The sequence below is a fragment of the Camelus dromedarius genome, chromosome 34, assembly GCF_036321535.1.
Source record: "Camelus dromedarius isolate mCamDro1 chromosome 34, mCamDro1.pat, whole genome shotgun sequence".
Lineage (NCBI taxonomy): Eukaryota > Metazoa > Chordata > Mammalia > Artiodactyla > Camelidae > Camelus > Camelus dromedarius.
The window spans coordinates 8058933-8078500 of NC_087469.1; the positions used below are offsets into that span (position 1 = coordinate 8058933).

Sequence of the window (19568 nt, forward strand, 5' to 3'; positions counted from 1 at the left end):
AAAGGGGGAAACTACAGGAAAAGTCCCCTTCTACGCTAACACTTAGTTGGTGATCATGTCACGGGGCTGATGGAGGGTGCCCCATGAAGGCCCCAGCCTGTGCCAGCTCTTGGAGGCCTTCCTTCTACTCCTTCAAAAGTCCTCTCAAGGAATCTGTTCTTCATCTGGCTCAGCAAACTCAAATGCTCCCTTCTGAGAGGGCAGAGTCCAAGCCAGGTGTCTGGGGACCCAGTGCGGAGCTGAGCTCAGGCTTCTAGAGAATGCTTGTCTCACAAGGCCGGTGAGATAATGGATTGCTCAAAGCCCCACCCTTCGCTGGTCTTCAGCCTCCAGTGTTCTGGCTTCTATGTGCCTGATGGTTTCTCCCGACTAGACTACGAACCATAAGGCAAATAACGTATCAGCATAAAAGATCATAATCAGGTTTTTATTGTCACAATCCCCGACTTTCCAACTAAGTTACTAATGTAAGTGTCCACATGAAAAAAAGGACTAAAGGTCTTACTGCAACTTGGGTCTGGAGATTTTTTTAATCCTTTTTTTAGTTCAACATAAATGAGAAAGAAAAAATACTCTGACATTTTCAAAGAACAGAAATAGGAAAGTATATTCGTATACATTCAACATATACTGCGCATATTGGTTACTACAATACAAAGCAATGGTTTTTTCAAAAGTGTAGTTCGCAAGATGGCACGGTTAATAGGGTCACTGGCTTTCACCTGGGCGGTCGCTGGAGGGCGGCAGTCTGCTCCTCCATTGGCGCAGGACCGTGTGAACAGAACAGGCTGAGCCCGTGGTGGGGGGCCGTCAGGGGGCATCAGAGTTGCAACAGCCCAGAGAAGTCAACAGTGGCTGTTCGGGCTTGCTCGGTTGCTCCTTCTGGTGAGTAGTTGGTGACCCCACCAAGTGGAGGGGAGATCGGGGACCATGGAAACACGGAGAGATCCCAAGAAAGGCTCTTGCACTGCAGAAACCCACTCGAGGGATGTCGGGTCCAGGAGCCGAGCTGCCAATATCAGTGAGAAGGCCAAGCTGCGCGGGGATCCTGGCGGCCACATCAGGATGGCCCCACTGGGCACCCGCTTTCCTCTGTGCAAATTCAGGATGAAAGACTAGAGGAGGCCTGGGGACCTTTTACTCTGCTTTCCCAGAAAAATGGATCAAGAGGCAGAATATTGAACATCTCTTTCTTGTTCTGAAGATCAGAAGGAGATAACCAGATCCTCTGTCAGCCCCCAGCCAGCAGAGAAGACTTTGGTTTCTAACAGTGAAGAAAAATAAAGATAATGACACAAACAATAGCTACTGCATTTGCACTGCTTCAGCTGGGGAAGGAGACCACTACGTCTGTCACTGGCACGAGTGAGAACTGCTCACAATTGCAACGTCTAAATAAAATATTTTGAACAAAAGGTGCAAGTCACAATTCAAATAGAACAGAATCTGGTTAAACATTTCTCTTTTAAACAAAAATTCCTTTTGTTTTTATTTATTAATAATAATAACAATAATAATAACAATAATATCAACATTTACCAAAAACAATTCCTACATGATCAAGAATTAAAATAGGGGCTGAGGCTGCCCAGGGAGGAGGAGAAGGTTAGGAGAGAGGCAGGACCCAAGACAACCTCCTGTTCTTCTTGTCGGTGACCAAGAGGCTGGAAGGGAAAAGCATTATATATATATATATGTATGTATACACATATATACATATATATACGGAGAAACAATCCTTGTTATAGCACAATCTAAAATGAGAATGGAAGGTAACACAGAAGCATAGTGTGCCACTGCTGGGTGTTCAGTCCACGGGCAGGATGATAAAGGCAACCAACTTTCCAGGTTACAAGAGGGGAGCTGAGTCACACACCGAAGAGAAGGCCCACACCGAGACATTCTAACTGGCAACCATCAGCGCAAGTCACCCTCCGTCTCCATGCTAACCTTCCGACATGACCTTGGCTGGGGAAGACACATTTTTCAGTGGATCCCAGCAGGAACGACCTCTCCAGTTCCAGGCTTGGGGTGTCTCTTTTTGCTCTCCAAGGGCCAAAGGCTATCACCCCTTCCTCTGTCTCTTTCTCCAGCAGCTAATATTCCAGAGGATGTTATCCTTTAGTTTCTGCTCCTGCTAAGAGCAGTGCCGAGGACTGGAGGGAGCTCTGTGGATGGAGGCTGGAGAGGGGAGTGGCTCGGGGCCCCTGGCCACTGAACTCTAACTGCTTTGCTCTTCTGTCTCAAAAACAAGGAAAGAAAGGAAGAAAAAAGAAAGAAAGAAAATCACCTCCAAAAGAAAACATACTTTAAAAAAAAAAAAACTAAAAATAACCCAAACCAAAACCACCAACTCAAATACACCAAATACACTTTCATAGAAGGTGGCGAACATGGATTTCCTGTTTATTTCCTTGGTGACTTGGTCATACAAGCAAACATGGCAAAACCCCCCTCAGAACCCAAAAGAACAGCACACTGATGAACTAAATGTGAAGAAAGGAGCCAACGTTCTGGGTGGAGGGAAACACAATGGCAATTTGGCGCGATGCTGCTAGATACTGTTGGTTTAAAGTCAACCTTTTCATCCCCGCGCTGTACATAAACCTGCAACAGAGCAGACACAGGGAATTAGTTTGAAAAGAGAAAAACTCAAATATTCCATTGAAAACTTAAAAAAAAAAAAAGACCCAACTGGGTCACTTTACCGATATTTTAAGAGTTTTGCCATATTGAGGCTCTAATACGGATTTGCCAGACTGTTTTTTAACTTTCATTGTCTTTTCTGTCAATGAATTTTCAAAGACATAACTAATACCAACTACTATGTACATTTAGACATTACTCCAGGCAAATTGTTTTCTGTCACTGGCCTCTGATCACATATTTCTGGAATATTTTGCTACTTACAGCATAGCCTTAAAAAATCTGGCTAGACATGTTTTCTTGCTGAATTTCATCCTTCAGGACTGAGTTCAAGGACCACCTCCTTTCCCATTACCCTGGCCAGAGGCAGCTCTGTCTTCTGAAGCTGTGGCTCACTTGCTATATGAAGGCTACGGCCCCGCTAACACGTCTAACCCCCCATCATTCAACCAAGGGATTATGGCCAGCCTTTCTTCCGGATGCCCCCAACCACCCCAGGACAACTAGCAGAGTGCTCAATGAAGGAGCAGGAAGACACAAAGACCTTGAAGGGAAGAGCGGTGTCAAGTTCACTGGCTCAAAGTCACATGGAAGGAAGCTCCTGATGGCATCAGGAGCTGGCACTGGGCCAAAGGGCTGGCTTGGCTCTGCCCAGGGTGATACTCACTCTCTGTTTCTTTGCTACACGCCTGCCTGCTCCATGCTGAAGGAGACCTCAGGATGCTTGTAGCTGAGCAGTATGTCTGTAATACACGTCGAGGGGTAGCAAGAGGAGTTTAAATGCTGGCTGCCATCGGTCAGGTCTGGGTGCTCGTGACCTCCGAGGCTCTCCCCACGTTCTGCCGGACCAGAAAGAACACGTCAGATCCACAGGGAGCTGAGGGAGGGGGAGGCAGGTAGGCAAGAGGTAGGGAGAGGAGGAAGAAAGTCTGAATATTCTGTAGCCTAACCGTGAGCCCTGAATTCTAGCTCAGAGCAGGCCCTCAATTTGGCAGTGACTGTGACAGGGGACCAGGGTTCTTCCTGCGGCCCTGGGTGTCGGTTTTTCCCTCTTCCTTTTCTGCCTCCCACTGGCAAGCATGATCCACTACTGTGCTGTGGGAGAAGCAGAACTCCTGCAGAAAGACTCGTCAGGGCCGACGCTGCCTCCCAGGCATCCTCTGTGCTCTGGGCACTGCTCTAAGCGCTCTAAACCCCCAAGCCACTTAATGCTCAGGGCACAATCCAGGACAAGGGCTCTATTATTTCAATCTCTTTACAGAGGAGGACCTTGGGGCCCAGAAAGGCCAAACGCCTTGTCTGTGGAGCCAGTAAAGAGCAGCCGGGATTTACTGCAGGCACGTCCACTCCAAGGCCTGCGCTTTCTATCTGTATGATACCCCTCCTTTACTGGTTCTAAAGAGAGGCAGACATTAGGGCATGGTGCCCTCTAATCAGAACCAGAAAACTAGTTATTGAAGGAGTATCTTAACAAAGCATTACAAACAGAAATGTGATACCCCTGCAGTCAACCAGGGGGCGAGCTCCTTTACGCACTCACACTGGGTGGAAGGGAAGTGGGGGACGGTTCTGGACGGTTCTGTGTCCAGAACCCGGGGGGATGCTGCGGCTTCCCATGGACTCTTTCTACAGAAGAGGGGAGCAGTCACTGGTGAAGATGGAAGGGGGTGCCTCCAGGAACTTCTCCGGGTGCCCCCTGTGTAATGCCCCTCACCCTCACATTCCCCGTCCTGGAACTGCTGGCTCCCCATGAGCGAGGACTGACTGAGAACCGCATCAGACATCCGGGCAGAACTCAGTGCTTTCCCAGCCACGAGACTCATTCCTGGCAAGTTATCCAGCTGCACCTGCAGGAAACCATTAGGAAGAGAAGTAAGGATATCAGAAAATGTGCCACTCTCGGTGACCCTTAGAGATGGCTGTTCCCTGCAAAAGAGCCCAGGCAAAGGGGGACTTCTCACCACCCCCAAGCGGTACCGCCCAGAGTCCCTCCCCCTGCAACGTGACAGTGCCGGAAGCCGACTCAGCCTCCCCCATGGCGGGGGTGGTGGTGGGGTGGTGGTGGTGAATCTCAGCTGGTGGTCAGATGTCCCTGACACCTACATGGCCTTCCAAAACCAGATTTCTGACCTATCTCATCACCATGAGGAGCCCGTCTTAGACCAGCACCGTCCAACAGCACTCCTGCGAGGCTGGGAAGGTTTTATCTGCCCTGTCCAATACAGAGTCACCAGCCACAAGGGGCTATCGAGCCCTGAAATGCGACTAGTGTGACTAAAGAACTAAGTTTTCAGTCTTATTTTGCACTGATTACATTTAAGATGGAAAAGCAACGTGTGGCTAGCTGCTGCTGTATTAGACAGGGCTGCCCAGGAGTCTGCCCTAAGCTCTGCCAAGCAGATTCGTTTCCTTTATCTGAATAAATTCAATGTAACTGCCGGGAAACTAACCAAGAGCCTAAAGGTTCACTTGCTGGAGCTTGAGCTTAGACTGGCGAGAAGTTCAATAGCTAAGACTAGAGGGAACAGAGGGCAACTACTCCTGTTTCCTCAGTCCAGGATGTGGAGTTTAGGTCCTACTGAGATTCTCCTGATGTTCAGGGCTGGTCCGTCACGGTGATTCAAAGACACGCTCCCTTAGCGCCCACAGGTGCTGACTCTGGTGGAGGAGAAGGAGCTGGAGGGGCTACCCCACGTTCCTAAGTGCTGTTTTCAAGGTTCAGACGGGTAGCACCCCGCTTCTGAGAAGCAGGAGGGGGCCAACATACGTAAGCGTCGTCACTGTTCTGGATCGTGTGGTGTCTCTGGAGGGTCCGGGCCCTGTGGTGCTCAGTGACTGAGGGGTGTGCTGGGTACCCAAGTCCATTGTGATCTGGCAGCTCCATTGCTTGTCCCGGAGAGCTTCTCTCCATGCAGTTCCCTATGACGGACTCTGAGGAGACAGAGAAAGATGGGATCAGCCCACTCAAGAGTTTCTCCCAACACTGTCTACTCATCACAGACATGTCTTGCAAGGGGCAGTGAGTGAGGGTGAGGACCACGGGGGCACTCTCTGCTAAGCCTCAGCAGGCTGGTGATGTCTAGAGGAGCCTGGGCCAGCCTGCCAACCTGAAGTCCTACAGCAAATCTGAGCCTCTCCATGCAGGGATCACACCCTTGGGGAAAAACAATCCTGCGTGCTGGTGGTTGGCTGGATCATGCTGAACCTCGTCTTTTCCCTTCCTTTCTCTGTTCGTTTGACAGTGCTATGCTCCCAAACCGAGATGCACAGAAGAAGCATTCCTGGAGCTTTCAGGACCTCTGGCCTGGAAGGATGGCCTCCATCCTGTGGATGCCTTCTCTCTCCGTCCTTGGCTCCCACCTCGGCCAACCCTAGTCCTCTCCTCCATGTCTCCAACTGCTGCTTCCACGTCCTCGCCCATGGCTCTTGCACTCTTTACATTTCTACCCTTGACCTCCTCCCTCTCCCCACACTTACTTTGGTAATACCAGCAATTTTCATGGCTTCAACTCTACTGTCTCTATGTAAAGAATTACTGAAATGCTCTTTCACGCTCCAGGTCCACAATTCTAACTGTTTGCTGCGTATCTTTCCCTGGATAGCTAACCAGCAACTCACACTTACCATGTCCACTTGTACATGCATCACCTTCCCCCACACCAGCTCCTCTTTCAGACATCCTTGTTTTGGTGACTGTTTTCCTAATCATCTGGGTATGAGCCAGGGCAAGGGGGTGGGGGTGGTCCCTGCTGATTCCTTACTCCTGGCCCCACGTCGCCTTAAGTCTAAAGAATCTGCCTCTGCAATGCTGGTCACATCTGGCCCTTTCTTTCCAACCTCACTGCTTCTACTGAAGTCCTCTTACCTCTTGCCTGGGTCTCTAACAGCCTCCTAACCATCCCTGTACCACTACCCTACAAAGATTCATCTTTCTACAGGGGAGCCCCAATGCTTCATTTTCACAATGCTGTCCCAGCCTCTCTTCCAATGGAACTCACACGACTCTCTCCTACATGCCAAGCTCCAGTCAGATGGGACCACCTGCCTCTTCCCCTCTCGTTCACGATTCTGTGCCTGTGCTCTCGCTGTTCGCTCTCCCTGGAAATGCTTGATTCTCCTGCTCCCATCCCTGCCAGCCTGAATCAGCTCAGCCTTCCAGGTGCACTTCCTAAGTTGTCGTCCTTATGAAGCTTTCCCTTTCAAACAGAAATAGATCTTTTCTCCCTTTAAACAGCAGGAGACTTTATTGAACTCTGATTACTCTAACATTATTCCTGGCACCATGTTCAATTGTGCACTTGTCTTAATCATTCGAGACTAAATTCTCCGAAGACAAGAATAGTCCGTGAGCCTTCGGTACTCCAGAACATTGTCCTATATCCAGTAAGTATTTAATAATTATCTCTTTAACTGATACTAATAAATGCTCTGTTAACATGGGTTAGTAACCTGTCAGAGTCATGCAACCCTATGGACTGGATTTTGGAGAGAAAGAGGAATTCAAGAAGACTGACTTTCTCCTTGACCAAGGATGGCCAAGGAGAATACCGGGGCCACACCTGCAGGGACAGGATCCTCCTGCAGCACTTTTCGGCTCTAGTCCTCAAGAGCCTAGCACTTGAACATACATTTTGTTTGCTTGGCTGGTTTTTCTGGGTTAAAGCACCTTGGCAACGCTTGGGCTTATCTCCTGAGGAACTGAACCTTGGCGAGACCAGATTTTTAAAAATCATTTTTCATAGGAAATACAGCCCTAATGCTAAGTGTACCATCCCAATATCTATTTGAATAATGAAAGTAAAACGTACTGCTGGAGTGCTGGGTAAGGAGTTTCAGGTCTCTATATTCAAATGGTCTCCTTAAAATGATCAAGGTGAAGGCCTGGGCTTAGGAGCTGAGGCAGGATGGGAAGGGAGGGGAACTAAGCGGCATGTAGGTTGCTGGTAACGCAAAAACACTCCGGAGAAAAACGGGAGGAGGGGGACCTTCCAAACTACCAAAGGTGAAGGCAAGCGACAAATCTTTTGAAAGTTCTTTGAGCAAAGAGGTCAAAGGAACAGCCAGAAGTCACCTCTTGCGCTACTGAAAGCTAAAAGCCAGCAGAGAGAGGAAGATGAAAGGAAGCCGACACCAGGACTCGCTCTGTGGGATGAGGGAACCGTCCTACCCACCCAGCGGACCCCTCTGGCGGGCGCGTGCCGGCTCCAGGGCAGGAAGAGGTGCAGCGCTGGCCCTGCGGAGCCAGGGCCTGGCTCTCTGGTCTGCTTGGCCAAGAAACCACATGAATAGCTGCTGCTTACTTTTTCGAAGCACTTTCGAATGCCTCTATTTTATTCTTTGATAGCTAACCCCATCCACTCAACTCCCTGGGGTCACAGAGCCGGAAGCAAGCCTCCCCAGCTGCCCCTCCACGCTCCCCGAGACAGACGCGAGAGCTCTCTGGTTTCAAGATTTTTAAAGGATGATTATCAAACACAAGGAAATGGCAAAGCTAACACAATGGTTAAGTCCTCAGTGTGTTTGTCGGGCATGTATGCCAAGTCTCCTTCTCCCTCCCACCCTCCCCCCATCTCTCTTTTTTAAATTTATTTTTATTCCTGAGAATGGGGTTTCTCCAAACCCAAACCCAAACCCCCATCCCCGCTTCAGGCCTGCCTTCGGGAGGGACCAGCGGGTCCTGTCCTCCTTGGCTACTCTCTTCATAGCCTTCAGGTCCGATGCCAACACGCCTGAAAGTGCCACCAAGACAGAGCAAGCCACTGCTCAGCAGGTCACCCAGCGGGCCTCCCTGGCTGTCCGGCTCAGAGCTCAGAAGCACTAGCTCCGGGGTCAGGAAGACCCGGGCTTGGTCCCGGCTTCACTAGAATTCCTGGGGAGGGGAATCTCAGGCAAATGACCCGACTTCCTGGGGTCTCTTCACCTGTAAAATAGGACTTACTCCACGGGTATGCAAAGGGCTTCCTTGAGCTGGGCACACCGTCAGAGCTCAGTAAAGACTGCTGTTAGTTATACTATATTCCAGAAATGTTGCTTCTGAGTGGACAGGGGCGCACTGAACCAGGTGACAAAAACAAACAAGAGAAAGACTGTATCACAGAGCCCAACTTCCAGAATTATGGGGACAATTTACCCCTACGTAAGTGAACAAAGCAGTCACGGAAATTTTAATTTCCAGGAAAGAAGCCTCTGGTTTAGGAAAGACAAAGTAAGCTAAAAACTAGATGAAAAAGAAGCATTTTACTAGGAGTTGGGGAACAAACCAGCGCTCTGTCTGTTTAAGTTTCAATATAACCTACAGGTCAAAGATCTGGAAGGGCTGGCACCTTCTGCTTGGCAGGTGTTGAATGGGAGGCCTGGAGGCAAAAAGGAAAGATCATAAGACCAGGAGTTCAGAGAACCTGAAGTCAGGATCCAGCTCCATCACAAACAGTGGATGAACTTGCATAAATCATTTAATCTCTCCTAACCTCAGTTTCCCCGTCTGAAAAATGAGGGTTGTCTGGGGGCTCAAGAGATAACACACATGAAAGGGTCTTTACTAAACTGCAAAGGTCTACACAAGAAAAGTATTATTTTTAGTAAGAGTGTTGAGTCCTGAGTCTAGAAGCCCCTTGCGACACTCTATAGTTGGGACCCACTGACCAGGCTAGGGGGGAAGGTGCAGTAAACAGACCAACCCACTGACCAAGGGACCTGGAATTCAGGCTCAAAGCTTTGGCATTTCTATGGCAATTTAGCAGCTGGAGGAACTGGCCAGCTCACCAGAGTATATATAAATAACGGGGAAAGGGGGCTTCTGAGAGCAGAATTCTCAGGTGTTTACCCAAGTGAAGCTGAGAGAGCACAGAGCAGAGGATGACCATCTGATCACGCAAGGGGAGAAGATACACAAGCAGACACAAGGCGCACCGCCCATCCACCCTCCCACCACCCAGGGAACTTGGGGGCGGCTTGCACAACTCTCTGTTGAATCTGTCAATGTTGACTGTCCTTACTCATTTACTGGGTGTTAAGAGAAAATGAGAGAAATGACATGTGTACATATCCCTCTTAAAGGTTCAGAGGGGTAAACCCTCCGGGTCCGTCATCATTTAACCCACCTCCAAGGCCTGCCATCCACCAATACTGCTGAAGCTAAGCAGGCCTGGAGGCGAGGACAGGGTTTGCTTTGTGAGCTTAAGCTGGTAATCTCACTGTGCAAACTGGTTATGTTATATCTGTTTGCCAGGTGAAAAAAAAAAATCAAGTGTATGTAATACTACAGAAGGAAGATAACCCTGATTTCTACGGCCAGAGTGGCAGGCAGGGAGATTACAGGCAGCATGGGGCATGTCCAGCCCAAACGTCTACCTGTTTCCACCAGACTTCTGGCGTGCTGCTGCTCAGTGCTCTGCTGGCGCCTGGCCCTGTCCCCATTGGTGGCAAATGGCCATAAAGGAAACAGGTAACCGTGGATGCTGACAGGATGACATTTAATTTTCCCTGGTAACATCAGCGATCCCTGTCCATCTACCCTTAAGAAATTTTAGAAGGAGATCACCAGCTCTGTTCATCGTAACTCTCACAGCACTCACTCTGTAGGGCTTCGTGTTAGAGCTGTTTATGAGTCTGTGTCCCCTCCCCACCGCCCCACCTCAAAGCATAAGCGTCCTGAGGGCAGGTTTGCCATCTTTTCATCCCTGCATTTCCCACGGCACCTACCATACAGTCTTGTGTGCCCTAATCATTCAGTAAATTTCACTGAATTTGCTCTATCATAGAAATAAGAGATGAACTGCTTTGGGACCAATGTGCAACTACACGGAGATCGAGGTACTGTTAAAGGTGACAGTGGACTTTCCCCACTATCCAGAGAGATAAACCAGGATGAGCTGCCCCTACGCGCCTGCAGGATGGTCGGGGGAGAGCATTGCAACCCTTTCTTGGCAAAAGGAGCAGCAAATTATATGACGATCCTTTGCTGATATAAAACTGTGCACTCTCTCAAGTTTTTAAAAGAATAGAATCATGTCAGGTTAAAGCAGAAGGAGACTGGAGAGCCTAGTTTCTATTGTAAAAGGGCTCACTGAATACACACCCAGGGTGACTGTGAAAAATAAATGAATAACTGACTTGAGGGCACCACGCCCAGAGCAGATGCACCACAAACACCTCTGAGGGCATCTAGCTAACATCCCTCACTACACAGATGAAAAGGGGGAGGAGAGGTTCCCATGGTCCCGGAGTAAACTCGTGCTGTTTACGGCGAGGACAGCAGGGACGCCTCAGGATAAGAAATTGTTTTAACACACAGATGCACATCCCCAGAGGGATTCTAACTCACTCTTGAGCAGCTTCGGGCTTCCCAAGGCCATTTTTCCTCTATCGCATTATTTCCCTATGCTGGATGCTAAACTCACGTGGTAAGAAACTTGTGGCTTTATTTGTTAAAGTTAATTGTAAGTGTGATTCCAAAAGTCTCAAAACAGAAGTAGAAAGAAGTTAGAAAGAGGCAAGGTGAAACAGTATTCAAGAAAAGGCATACTCTGTAGTGAAGTTAAAGAGGAAGTTCAGAGTAAACCGGGCAGAGAGAAGAAAGAATCATCTCAACCACGTAGCAGCTAACAGGGCAGGAGCTAAGATTACAGCTTCTAGGAAAGCTTGCATTGAAGGTCAGGAAAAGGAGATTTAAGAAAAAAGAGGGCTTTGGGGCAAGAAACCAGCAAAACTGATAATGAGACAACAAGGACAGGATGGTTTTGAGCTGAAACCTTCAGGGGTACATTTATAGCTTGGTTCTTCCAGAAACCAAAAAGGATGTTTGTAGGGGATAATGGTGGTGATGGCGGTGGATGCAAGGCAGGGAGAAGGAAGAGGGAGAGAGGTAATCACAGTCCTTCAGCCTGGGGAAGAGGTAGGAGGGGTTCGTCAAAAGAATCATGACTGGAGTTTGGGGCTGAAGTGAAGTGAACTGACTGAAAGCGGCAAGGAGGACTGAGCCAGGGCCACCATTCTCGTGGCCCATGGCCGCGGATCCCGCTCATACTCTGGATTTTAGGAAACCTCTGCCTTTAGCGTCTACTAATTCCTTCATGGAGACTATACTTCAAACCAACCAAGGCACCTTGCTTACCCGCAGAAGACATCCCTGAGAAAGTCCCACCCACTGGTCTTTCCTCTGGCTTCTCCCTGAAATCCAAATGGCAAAAATCCACTTCATCCACCGAGACCCAACTCCAGTGTCACTGGCTGCTGGAACCCTACCCCCCAGCTCTGACCAAGGTCTCCTCGCCCGCCTCGGGGGCTCTCACGGCCCTTGTACCAACCACAAGCCAAAAGGGGGGTTCCTCTGACAACTGGGGGACACAGGTGAATTCAAGCCCCCCGGTCTTTCTGTACATGGGAGTCACACAGGAGGGAAAAGTGAAGGGAATTAGAGAGAATCATTTTTGCAGAAAACTGTTTCAAAAGGTGTTTTACTACAAGGCAACCCGGGTGGGGGGTGGGGAGTGTGCACTGTTTGCTCGTTCACTCCTTCCTGGAGCCTTGCACACCCAGGGCATGCTTAGCAAGCATCAGCTGGACCCTCGGGTTCAGTGCCACTTCCTGGCTGTGAACCTTGGGGCTGAATTACTTAATCAGTTGTCCCACTGATAAAATGGGATAATGAGAGTCACCACCTTATAGGCTTTTTTTTTATTTACATTTTTATGCATTTATTTATCAAAACTTCCACAAGCCTGACCTCATTCACCAACACAAACCATACAACCAGGACTCTATATGAACAGGGTCTACCGTCTGGCACCGGGAACACGGTATGGAAATGTTGGTTCTCCTCCTGTTCTGGCAAAAGCTGTCATTCACACAGGAAGATTTTCCACAGCATCCCTGGTACCATCAGCCTGCCTCTGCGAGAATACTCCCAGCCGCAGTGGCCTATTCTGGAAAGTTCTTATAAAGGTTTTCACAGAGAACTGAAATTTGCTGCAACTTCTATCCTGATCTTGGTTCTGCCCCTTAACATGAACCCAGAGAGGTCTAATCCTGTTTCATCTGACAGGTATGATGGCTCTCCTTAGTTTTTTCCCCAAAGCCTAAACATCACCAGGTCTGTCAGCCAATCCACACGTGACCTGGTCCTGGAACCTCTCACTATGCTATGTCTACCTAGAAATAACAGCAGCCATAGGTGGACATAATACGTCTGACTGGTGCAGCCCTTGGAACTGGACGGCACCCATCTGCTCAAAAGCCCAGGATTTAACTGGAACCACATGCCTACTGGTGCTTAAACAGCACACCCTGAAGGCCCCGGGTCTTTTTCACGTACACTGATTGAGAGCAAGGTCTTCTGTCCTGCTCTGTGTCGGGAACCCAAGTCCCCCAGGAGTTGAGTTCTGTGTGCTGACTTTAAAGGACAGGCCAGGAGAGGCAGGTAGCTCCAAGAAGGGCAGTATGGAAGACGTGCCCAGATTCAGGGTGTGTATTTTATGGAGAAACTTGCTTTCAGGGTTTATGATGATAGGACAGATGTCAGTGCAGATTTTGTGTACGATGACTGCGACGACAGGAGAGGAACAACGTTTCCTGAGTGTAACGTACCTGTGGTAATCCAGATCTCCTTCTGACTGAGACGGACGCACTCATTAACTACACAGAGATACTACATGAAATGGCAGGGGCCCCTTACGATGCTGTAATAGTCTGTATTTAGCTTATTAACAAAGTGATCAGAGGAATAATCTGCATATTATTTATATCGTGCATTCAGATTATCAAGCATGCCTCCCGCACCCCAGCACATACACAAACTTTATGTATAAACACAGACAGATATATGCATGTTTTAACCTTCACAAATACTCTGCAAAAGACCATTGCTCCTCCTGCCCCTTTTTCAGAGATGAGGAAAGTAAGAACCCTGGGTTTAAGTGACAAGGTTATCGCATTTGTGACAGAGGCGAGTCCAGGACGGGGGTGCTTTGACTCTTAGTCTGATGCTATTTACACTAAATCCTATTTCCTCAGCACTGGCTGACTTTTTTCTACTGGAGAAGTTAAAGACAGCTATTTTCACGACAGTCAAGAAATTCTGGATTCCAAGAAACTACGGAGTGAATATGGGAAACAGGTAAAACATCTTACTGTTGATCTAAATGTCAGTTTTCCATCACTCTCTTTTCATTTTGAAAGCAGCCCCCCCCCCTCACCTACCAGATACCCACTTCCTATATGCTTTGCCTCTAAAAGGTTGTGAAGGTCTTCTCAGGAAAATTCTTTTTCTCTTCGGAACACAGAGCACTAGCTGAAGGGAGGTAACGCTGCCGCGTTAACTGAATTAGGGCAGACTGGCCCAGGAGGGCACTTCGCAGGGACTCTTACCTCGGCTGGACACCTTATTTCTACTGAACGTGGCAGCTGGCTGTTGGTACGGGTGGATCCCCAAGTCCTGGGCGTGACTCACGGTTCCTAGCAAAGATTCAGGGTCCCCAGGTCCGCCAGTGCTCAAGAGCAGGGGGCTGTCGTGGCAGCCTTTGGTCAACGTGTTCAAGCTCTTCCTGTCCGGAAAGCCATCCTTGGCCCCCTCACACGAGCACTCCTCCTCCATGCTCTCCGAATGCATGAGCGCCGGCTGGTGGGCATACCCGTGGGTCGGGGTCGGGGAGGAAGCCTGTGGGATACATTCTTGCGCCCTGATTTGTAGAAGATGCTGGGGGCTGGCATGGTGGTGGTGGTATGAGTCGGCATTTTGATACGGTAAAGCCTGGCACTCTGTCATACTCTGTCCCCCGAGACTGGGAGCCAGGCTCCCAGCATCCCCCTGGTTCATGTGCCTGAACAGTTCCTGGTACTCCTGCTGCTGCTGCCGCTGCTGCTGCTGCCTTTTAATGAGCTGTGCAAACTCTGCCGGGGGCAGCCGAATGTCCGAGTGGCCGGTGAGTGAGTGCCGGGGAGAGAGCAGTCCTTGGAGGATGTGGGGCACCTGCTGGTGTCTCGTGTAGTCTGGCGGCGTGGGGGACAGCAGGGCCTGCTGCAGCGCCGACGTGGTGTAGTGCGGTGGCTGCTGATGGGCACTGGGAGGGAAGGTGGGGAACTGGTCAAGTGGAGGGACTTTCAGGGCTTGGGCTGGAGGGAACCCCACTCCTGTTGAAGGGCTGTAGCTGCTGGGGGAACCCCGGGACTGGTCCGAAAACAGATGGGGGTGTAAATGCGCCTGGTCGTAGTTAGCAGGGGAGAACCGATTCACGTTCAAGCTGCAGACACAAAAGGGAGTGAGTACCAGGCATCCATGCGACAAGTGTGCTAGACTCCCCTGGGGAACTGCTACCACTCCTCCTCAGTAGGGAGCCCCGCTGGTACAGAGAACCGCGGGGCGGCAGGGAAGACGGGGACGTATGCGTCCTTCCCACCAACCCCCGCACTCGCTCATCCTGTCACTTCCAAGGGACTCAGGGCACTGTGTGCAATGCATCCAGCTATGGCTTGAAGGCAGCACCATCACTTGAACTATTAAGATGTACCAATCTCTTAGAATATGAGTGACAGAGAAAGGACAAGGGGAACTGGCATTTTTACAAACTCCTCTAATCAGCTGTTTCCTTCTTTGGGGACACACAGTGAGGTAGCCTTGTTATTTATCTCCTCTGTCTCATTAGCATTTTGATCCTGGGTCAATAAATAAGTTTCAAGTTCATCCCAAACCCACCACCCTGATATAAGGTAGGCTGAGCACAGCTCAGTCAGGCTCCTCCTTTCCTCCTCCTCCATCACCCTGCTAAGGGGCTTCCTCCCACCCGGGTCACCTGGAGAGATGGCTGGGTGTCTCTGGGCAGCCTTACCTGTGGGCCTCTGCACTGTCGGCACTCAGTTGCTTGGACAAGGGCCGGTGCCCGTAGCTGAAGGCGGCCATCAGGTTGGTGCGGTGCTGCATCTGAACCTGACTGGCGCTGGGGCTGATGGAGACGCCCCGGCCGGCAGAGCCTGTGGCTGCCCCGGGCAAGCTGCTGAGCATGTCCACAGGCTCCTGTACTTGGATGGTCACCTGCTGTGACTGGGGAGGCTGCTGCATGCCCAAGCAGGTTAGTGCCACGCTGGGAGGCGGGGAACAGTTCTCAGGCTGCTGCTGGAAAATGGCACTGCGGGAGGGGAAGCCTTGAAACTGGGGGGGAGATGCAGCACCTGCAGAGAAAGGAAGCTCAGAGTGACTAAACACCTGGGTTACCTGCCGGCCGGCCGGCAGGGGAGTCAACAAGGACTCCACATGGACACCACCCAGAGCAGTGCTTCTCCAGCTCTAGGGTACAGAAGGCTCCCCTGGAGGAGTTATGAGAACAGATTCCTGGGCCCTACCCACGGAAAGCCGATTCAGGGGGTCAGGGCGGGGCCCCGACAATTTGTAATTCTGGTAAATTGCCCGAAAGCCGGTCTGTGGGTTATACTTCGAGGAGCTCTGACTAGGGCAGTGCTTCTCAAACGCTACGCACACAAATGCCCTGGGATCTTACTAAAATGCAGGTTCCGATTCAGCAGGTGCAGGATGGGACCTGAAATTCTACTTTTCCTGTTCTCATTGTTGGTTGGGGACCCCACTTTGAGTAGGAAGGGCCCAGAGACCAATTCAGACTCCCCAGGGGACCTACACTGGGTGGCGTTACTTAAGAGATCCTCAGCTGTTGAAACTAAATCCTCAGAGTGCTGGTCTCTGAAGGCCCATACGGATCCGGGCACACTCATCTTCACCTCCATCTAAACCCCCATGGGAGAGGAGCCACGGGCACCACGGACACCAAACCCAGGCGAGACAAGAGGGAAGGGTCTGGCAGTCGCTTTTTATTTGGTAGAGTTGGGGGGGGGTTCTGAAAAATATTAATAATCGTCAACCTTTACTGAGAGCTGTCTTGTTGCAGAGACTATTTCAAGTGCTTCACATACAAATTTATTCATTAAATGCCATTATTATCCCTATTTTACGTTTGAGGAAGCTGAGGTACCCAGAAGTTAAGTGACTGACCTGTGGTTTCACAGCTGAGGAGTTGGTAGGAGCAGGAGTCAAACCGAGGCAGCCCGCCCCTGGAGCCCAGCCTCAAGTACCGTGTTACCCCCACTCCTCCCACCCCATCAACAGCCGGAGGCCCCCAGGACAGAGCCTGTGTCCCCATGGCTCGGCCCCACTGCACTCACCGTGAGGCTGCATCAGGGCGCTGTTCATCGGGGGAGGGCTGTTACTGGGCTGTCTGAAGAGATGGTTGTTGGGGTGGTTGGGGGGTGGGCTTGAAGGCTGAATCCTTAACCTTCAAAAACAACAGAACCAGGTAAGTAAATAAACTTCCCGAGGTGACAGCAGTTTTTGCCTCTAGGCTAGAAAAACATACCCAAACCACCCACCACAATTTACTTAAAAAAAAAAAAAAAAAAAAAGTATCCATGTCTTGTTTTACCAGACGTCCCAAAGAGGCAGAGATCACTGTGGCCCAGTGTCTGGCCTCCTGTATTAGATGTGAGACTACTTTGTTCACGAGGCTAAGAAAGTGAAGATGGACAGGAAGGCAGGGTTTTGGGAGGCTGCTGAAATTTAAACTGGTTTCCCTGCTTTTCATATAGGTTCTTCCCAGATGAATGCTCAAGTCAGTCAGTATCTCCCACATGAGTGAGGCCACCGGCTTAGGCATGAAACAGTCTGATTCATTACCTCTGGAGCTGGTGGGTGAGGAGGGCTGGCTGATTTTCACATGCAGCCTGAAGAGGTGGAGACGGCTGAGGAGGGCAGATAGAATCCTAAAACATGGGGGAACGGAGAGAAGAATGACCGTGAGCTTGGAGGTTATCCAGGGCTGTTCTCAGGAAGGGAAGACACAGAAAGAACTGTCTGCGACTGAGGTTCACGCTTCTGCCGTCCATGGCAAGGTTTGATTACCTCTACTCAAACACGTCAACCATAAAATCTCACTCAACTGCACTTTGCCCTGCGTGATCTTCTCCAGAATTCACAGGCAAGTCAGCCGAAAGCAAACTCCAAGCAAGCTGGAGAAAGCAAAGAGGGAAGGCCTACTTGAATCTGCTGCTGGAGAATCTGATGGTGCTGCTCCTGCTGGTACAACATATGCTGCTGCTGGGTCTTCTCCAGGGTTCTTTCATCAATCTGCCCCCCGTACATCTTCTGCAGCTGCTCACACTCCTGAAGGGAAAGCAGTTGATACAGATGGGATGCGGCCAGGCCCACCCCATGCAGCGACGTCAGCAGATGCAGATCTGCCCCAAGGTCTCACGGGCAGGAAGAGCCACAGACAAGAACAGTGTCCTGGATGAGCAACTAAGCCACTTACGTAGGGGTTTGTGTACTAGATACATTCACACTCGGTTCTGGCTGAATGGAGGGCAAATGCCAAGGTGGCCTGTGTATCAGCAAAAGTGTCCAGTGTGAAATCTGTGTACCAAGCACATGCCACTCGACGCCTGGTCATCGGGAAGGCAGAAAGGAAACTGGCCCTTTATAGAAGCCTGGACATACTCCTCCTTCCTCTGGGAGCAGCATTCCGTACCAACTGGAGAGTCTGCCAGGTGGTAAGAATGCAGAGCAGGCTCCAACAAGACCCAGTGCCCATAAATCACGACAGGAATGCCAGGGTTGCTTCGAAGGACATTCCCTGGTGCTTCCCACTGAAACCCAAGCCCAGAAATTCCTCTCTAATGAACTGCAGAGACAGGAGGGAAATTTAGTGCCTTCAGAGGGTAAGTAAGATTGATCCTGGGAAAGCTGAACACAACAAGAAGTGTCAGGATGCTATGTGGTTCTGAGCCTCTACAACTGCAGTGCTGCTGACACGGAGCGGGTGGAAGTTTAGCCCCCGGTCCTCCTGCTACACTGGTCGCGGTCACCCATGCTTCCTCCAGGGACACCTGCCGCCTCTTCCATTACCTGCTGCAACTGTTTGATGCTGCTGTTGTTGCCCATTTTTTCCAGGTGAGCTTTGAAGGCCTGGATGCTTGCAGCCCCATCTGAGAACCGGCGCACAGGGGAGAAACGCTCCGTAGGGAGGTGCAGGGTGTTGGAGTCCTTGTAGGTAGAGCTGAATACATGGGAAGAAAAAGTTAGGGGCTAGGACTCGGGGGTTTTGACCAAATCACCTAGGGATGCTGTCGCAGGTGAACACAAAGATGGCTGGCGGCAAGTGCAGCCCTGCACATTACACCCTATCCATGCCATCTCCAGAGGCCAGGCCTTTCCCTGCCTGCTTCCCTTTAGAGGGCTCCAGGCGACCATCCTCCATTGCCACTTACCTCGAGTTGGCTTAATTTCCAAGCCCAGTGAGGTCCTGGGATCAAATATATCCAGTGCTTACAAATAGACTGGGTTAGAGAGAAGAGCTTCTCAGTATCCCGCAGCCCAGCCGTATAAGAACTCTTGCTTCTAGAATCAGGTCTCTATCTCATGCCTTTAGAAACCTAAAATTCACCATCTGACCTGAAGTTTTCCCTGAGCAGTAACCTCCATATGACCGACCAGAGGGAAGCTACAGTCAACTCTGTGGTCAAAGGTCAGGTCTGAAATTCACAGGTTTTGTGCTGGAAAGCAGAGGGTTACAGTGGGGGAAATGGGGACGTCTGGTCCCCAGATGCAGGCAGCGCAGTCTTACGGAACGGAACGTGGGCCTCAAGACCCTGCACGTACCTGGTCAATGCAAACAAGGTTACCTGCTGCGAAAGTTTTCTCAGAGCAGCAGCACCCTCCCCACCTGCTAATGAAGGAGGAAGCATGTGGATTACCTTCAGAATGGCCCCACTGCTCCGCCAGAACACGGCCAGTATCTCACAGGAAGAAAGAACAAGCTGCTGATAAGCAGCAGGGGTAGAAGCTAACGCCTGCGCTCGTGACCTCATCAGAAAGAGATGTTCATGGGTGGAGGGAAGCAGATAGAAGACTGCCAAGGCAGCATTCCAGC

General features: G+C 50.3%; 1 protein-coding gene across 6 annotated transcripts in view; it reads right to left on the reverse strand.

The window, feature by feature from the left end:
• Positions 1–408: 408 nt before the first annotated feature.
• Positions 409–19568, reverse strand: part of SIK3 (SIK family kinase 3) — a 212123-nt gene continuing 192963 nt past the window's right edge. For 3 of the 6 annotated variants that reach the window (XM_064482075.1, XM_031443625.2, XM_064482078.1), the window contains 10 exons: positions 18545–18695; positions 17678–17803; positions 17318–17403; positions 16810–16919; positions 15468–15807; positions 14011–14882; positions 5414–5577; positions 4361–4493; positions 3314–3485; positions 409–2607 (listed from right to left, as the gene is read on the reverse strand). In XM_064482075.1, coding sequence (XP_064338145.1) covers positions 3328–3485; positions 4361–4493; positions 5414–5577; positions 14011–14882; positions 15468–15807; positions 16810–16919; positions 17318–17403; positions 17678–17803; positions 18545–18695 — 2140 coding nt within the window. In that variant the 3' untranslated portion in view covers positions 409–2607; positions 3314–3327. Of the gene's footprint in view, positions 2608–3313; positions 3524–4360; positions 4494–5413; positions 5578–14010; positions 14883–15467; positions 15808–16809; positions 16920–17317; positions 17404–17677; positions 17804–18544; positions 18696–19568 lie in introns of those variants that run through there. The other 3 variants (XM_064482077.1, XM_064482076.1, XM_064482074.1) reach the window with 2 other exon arrangements.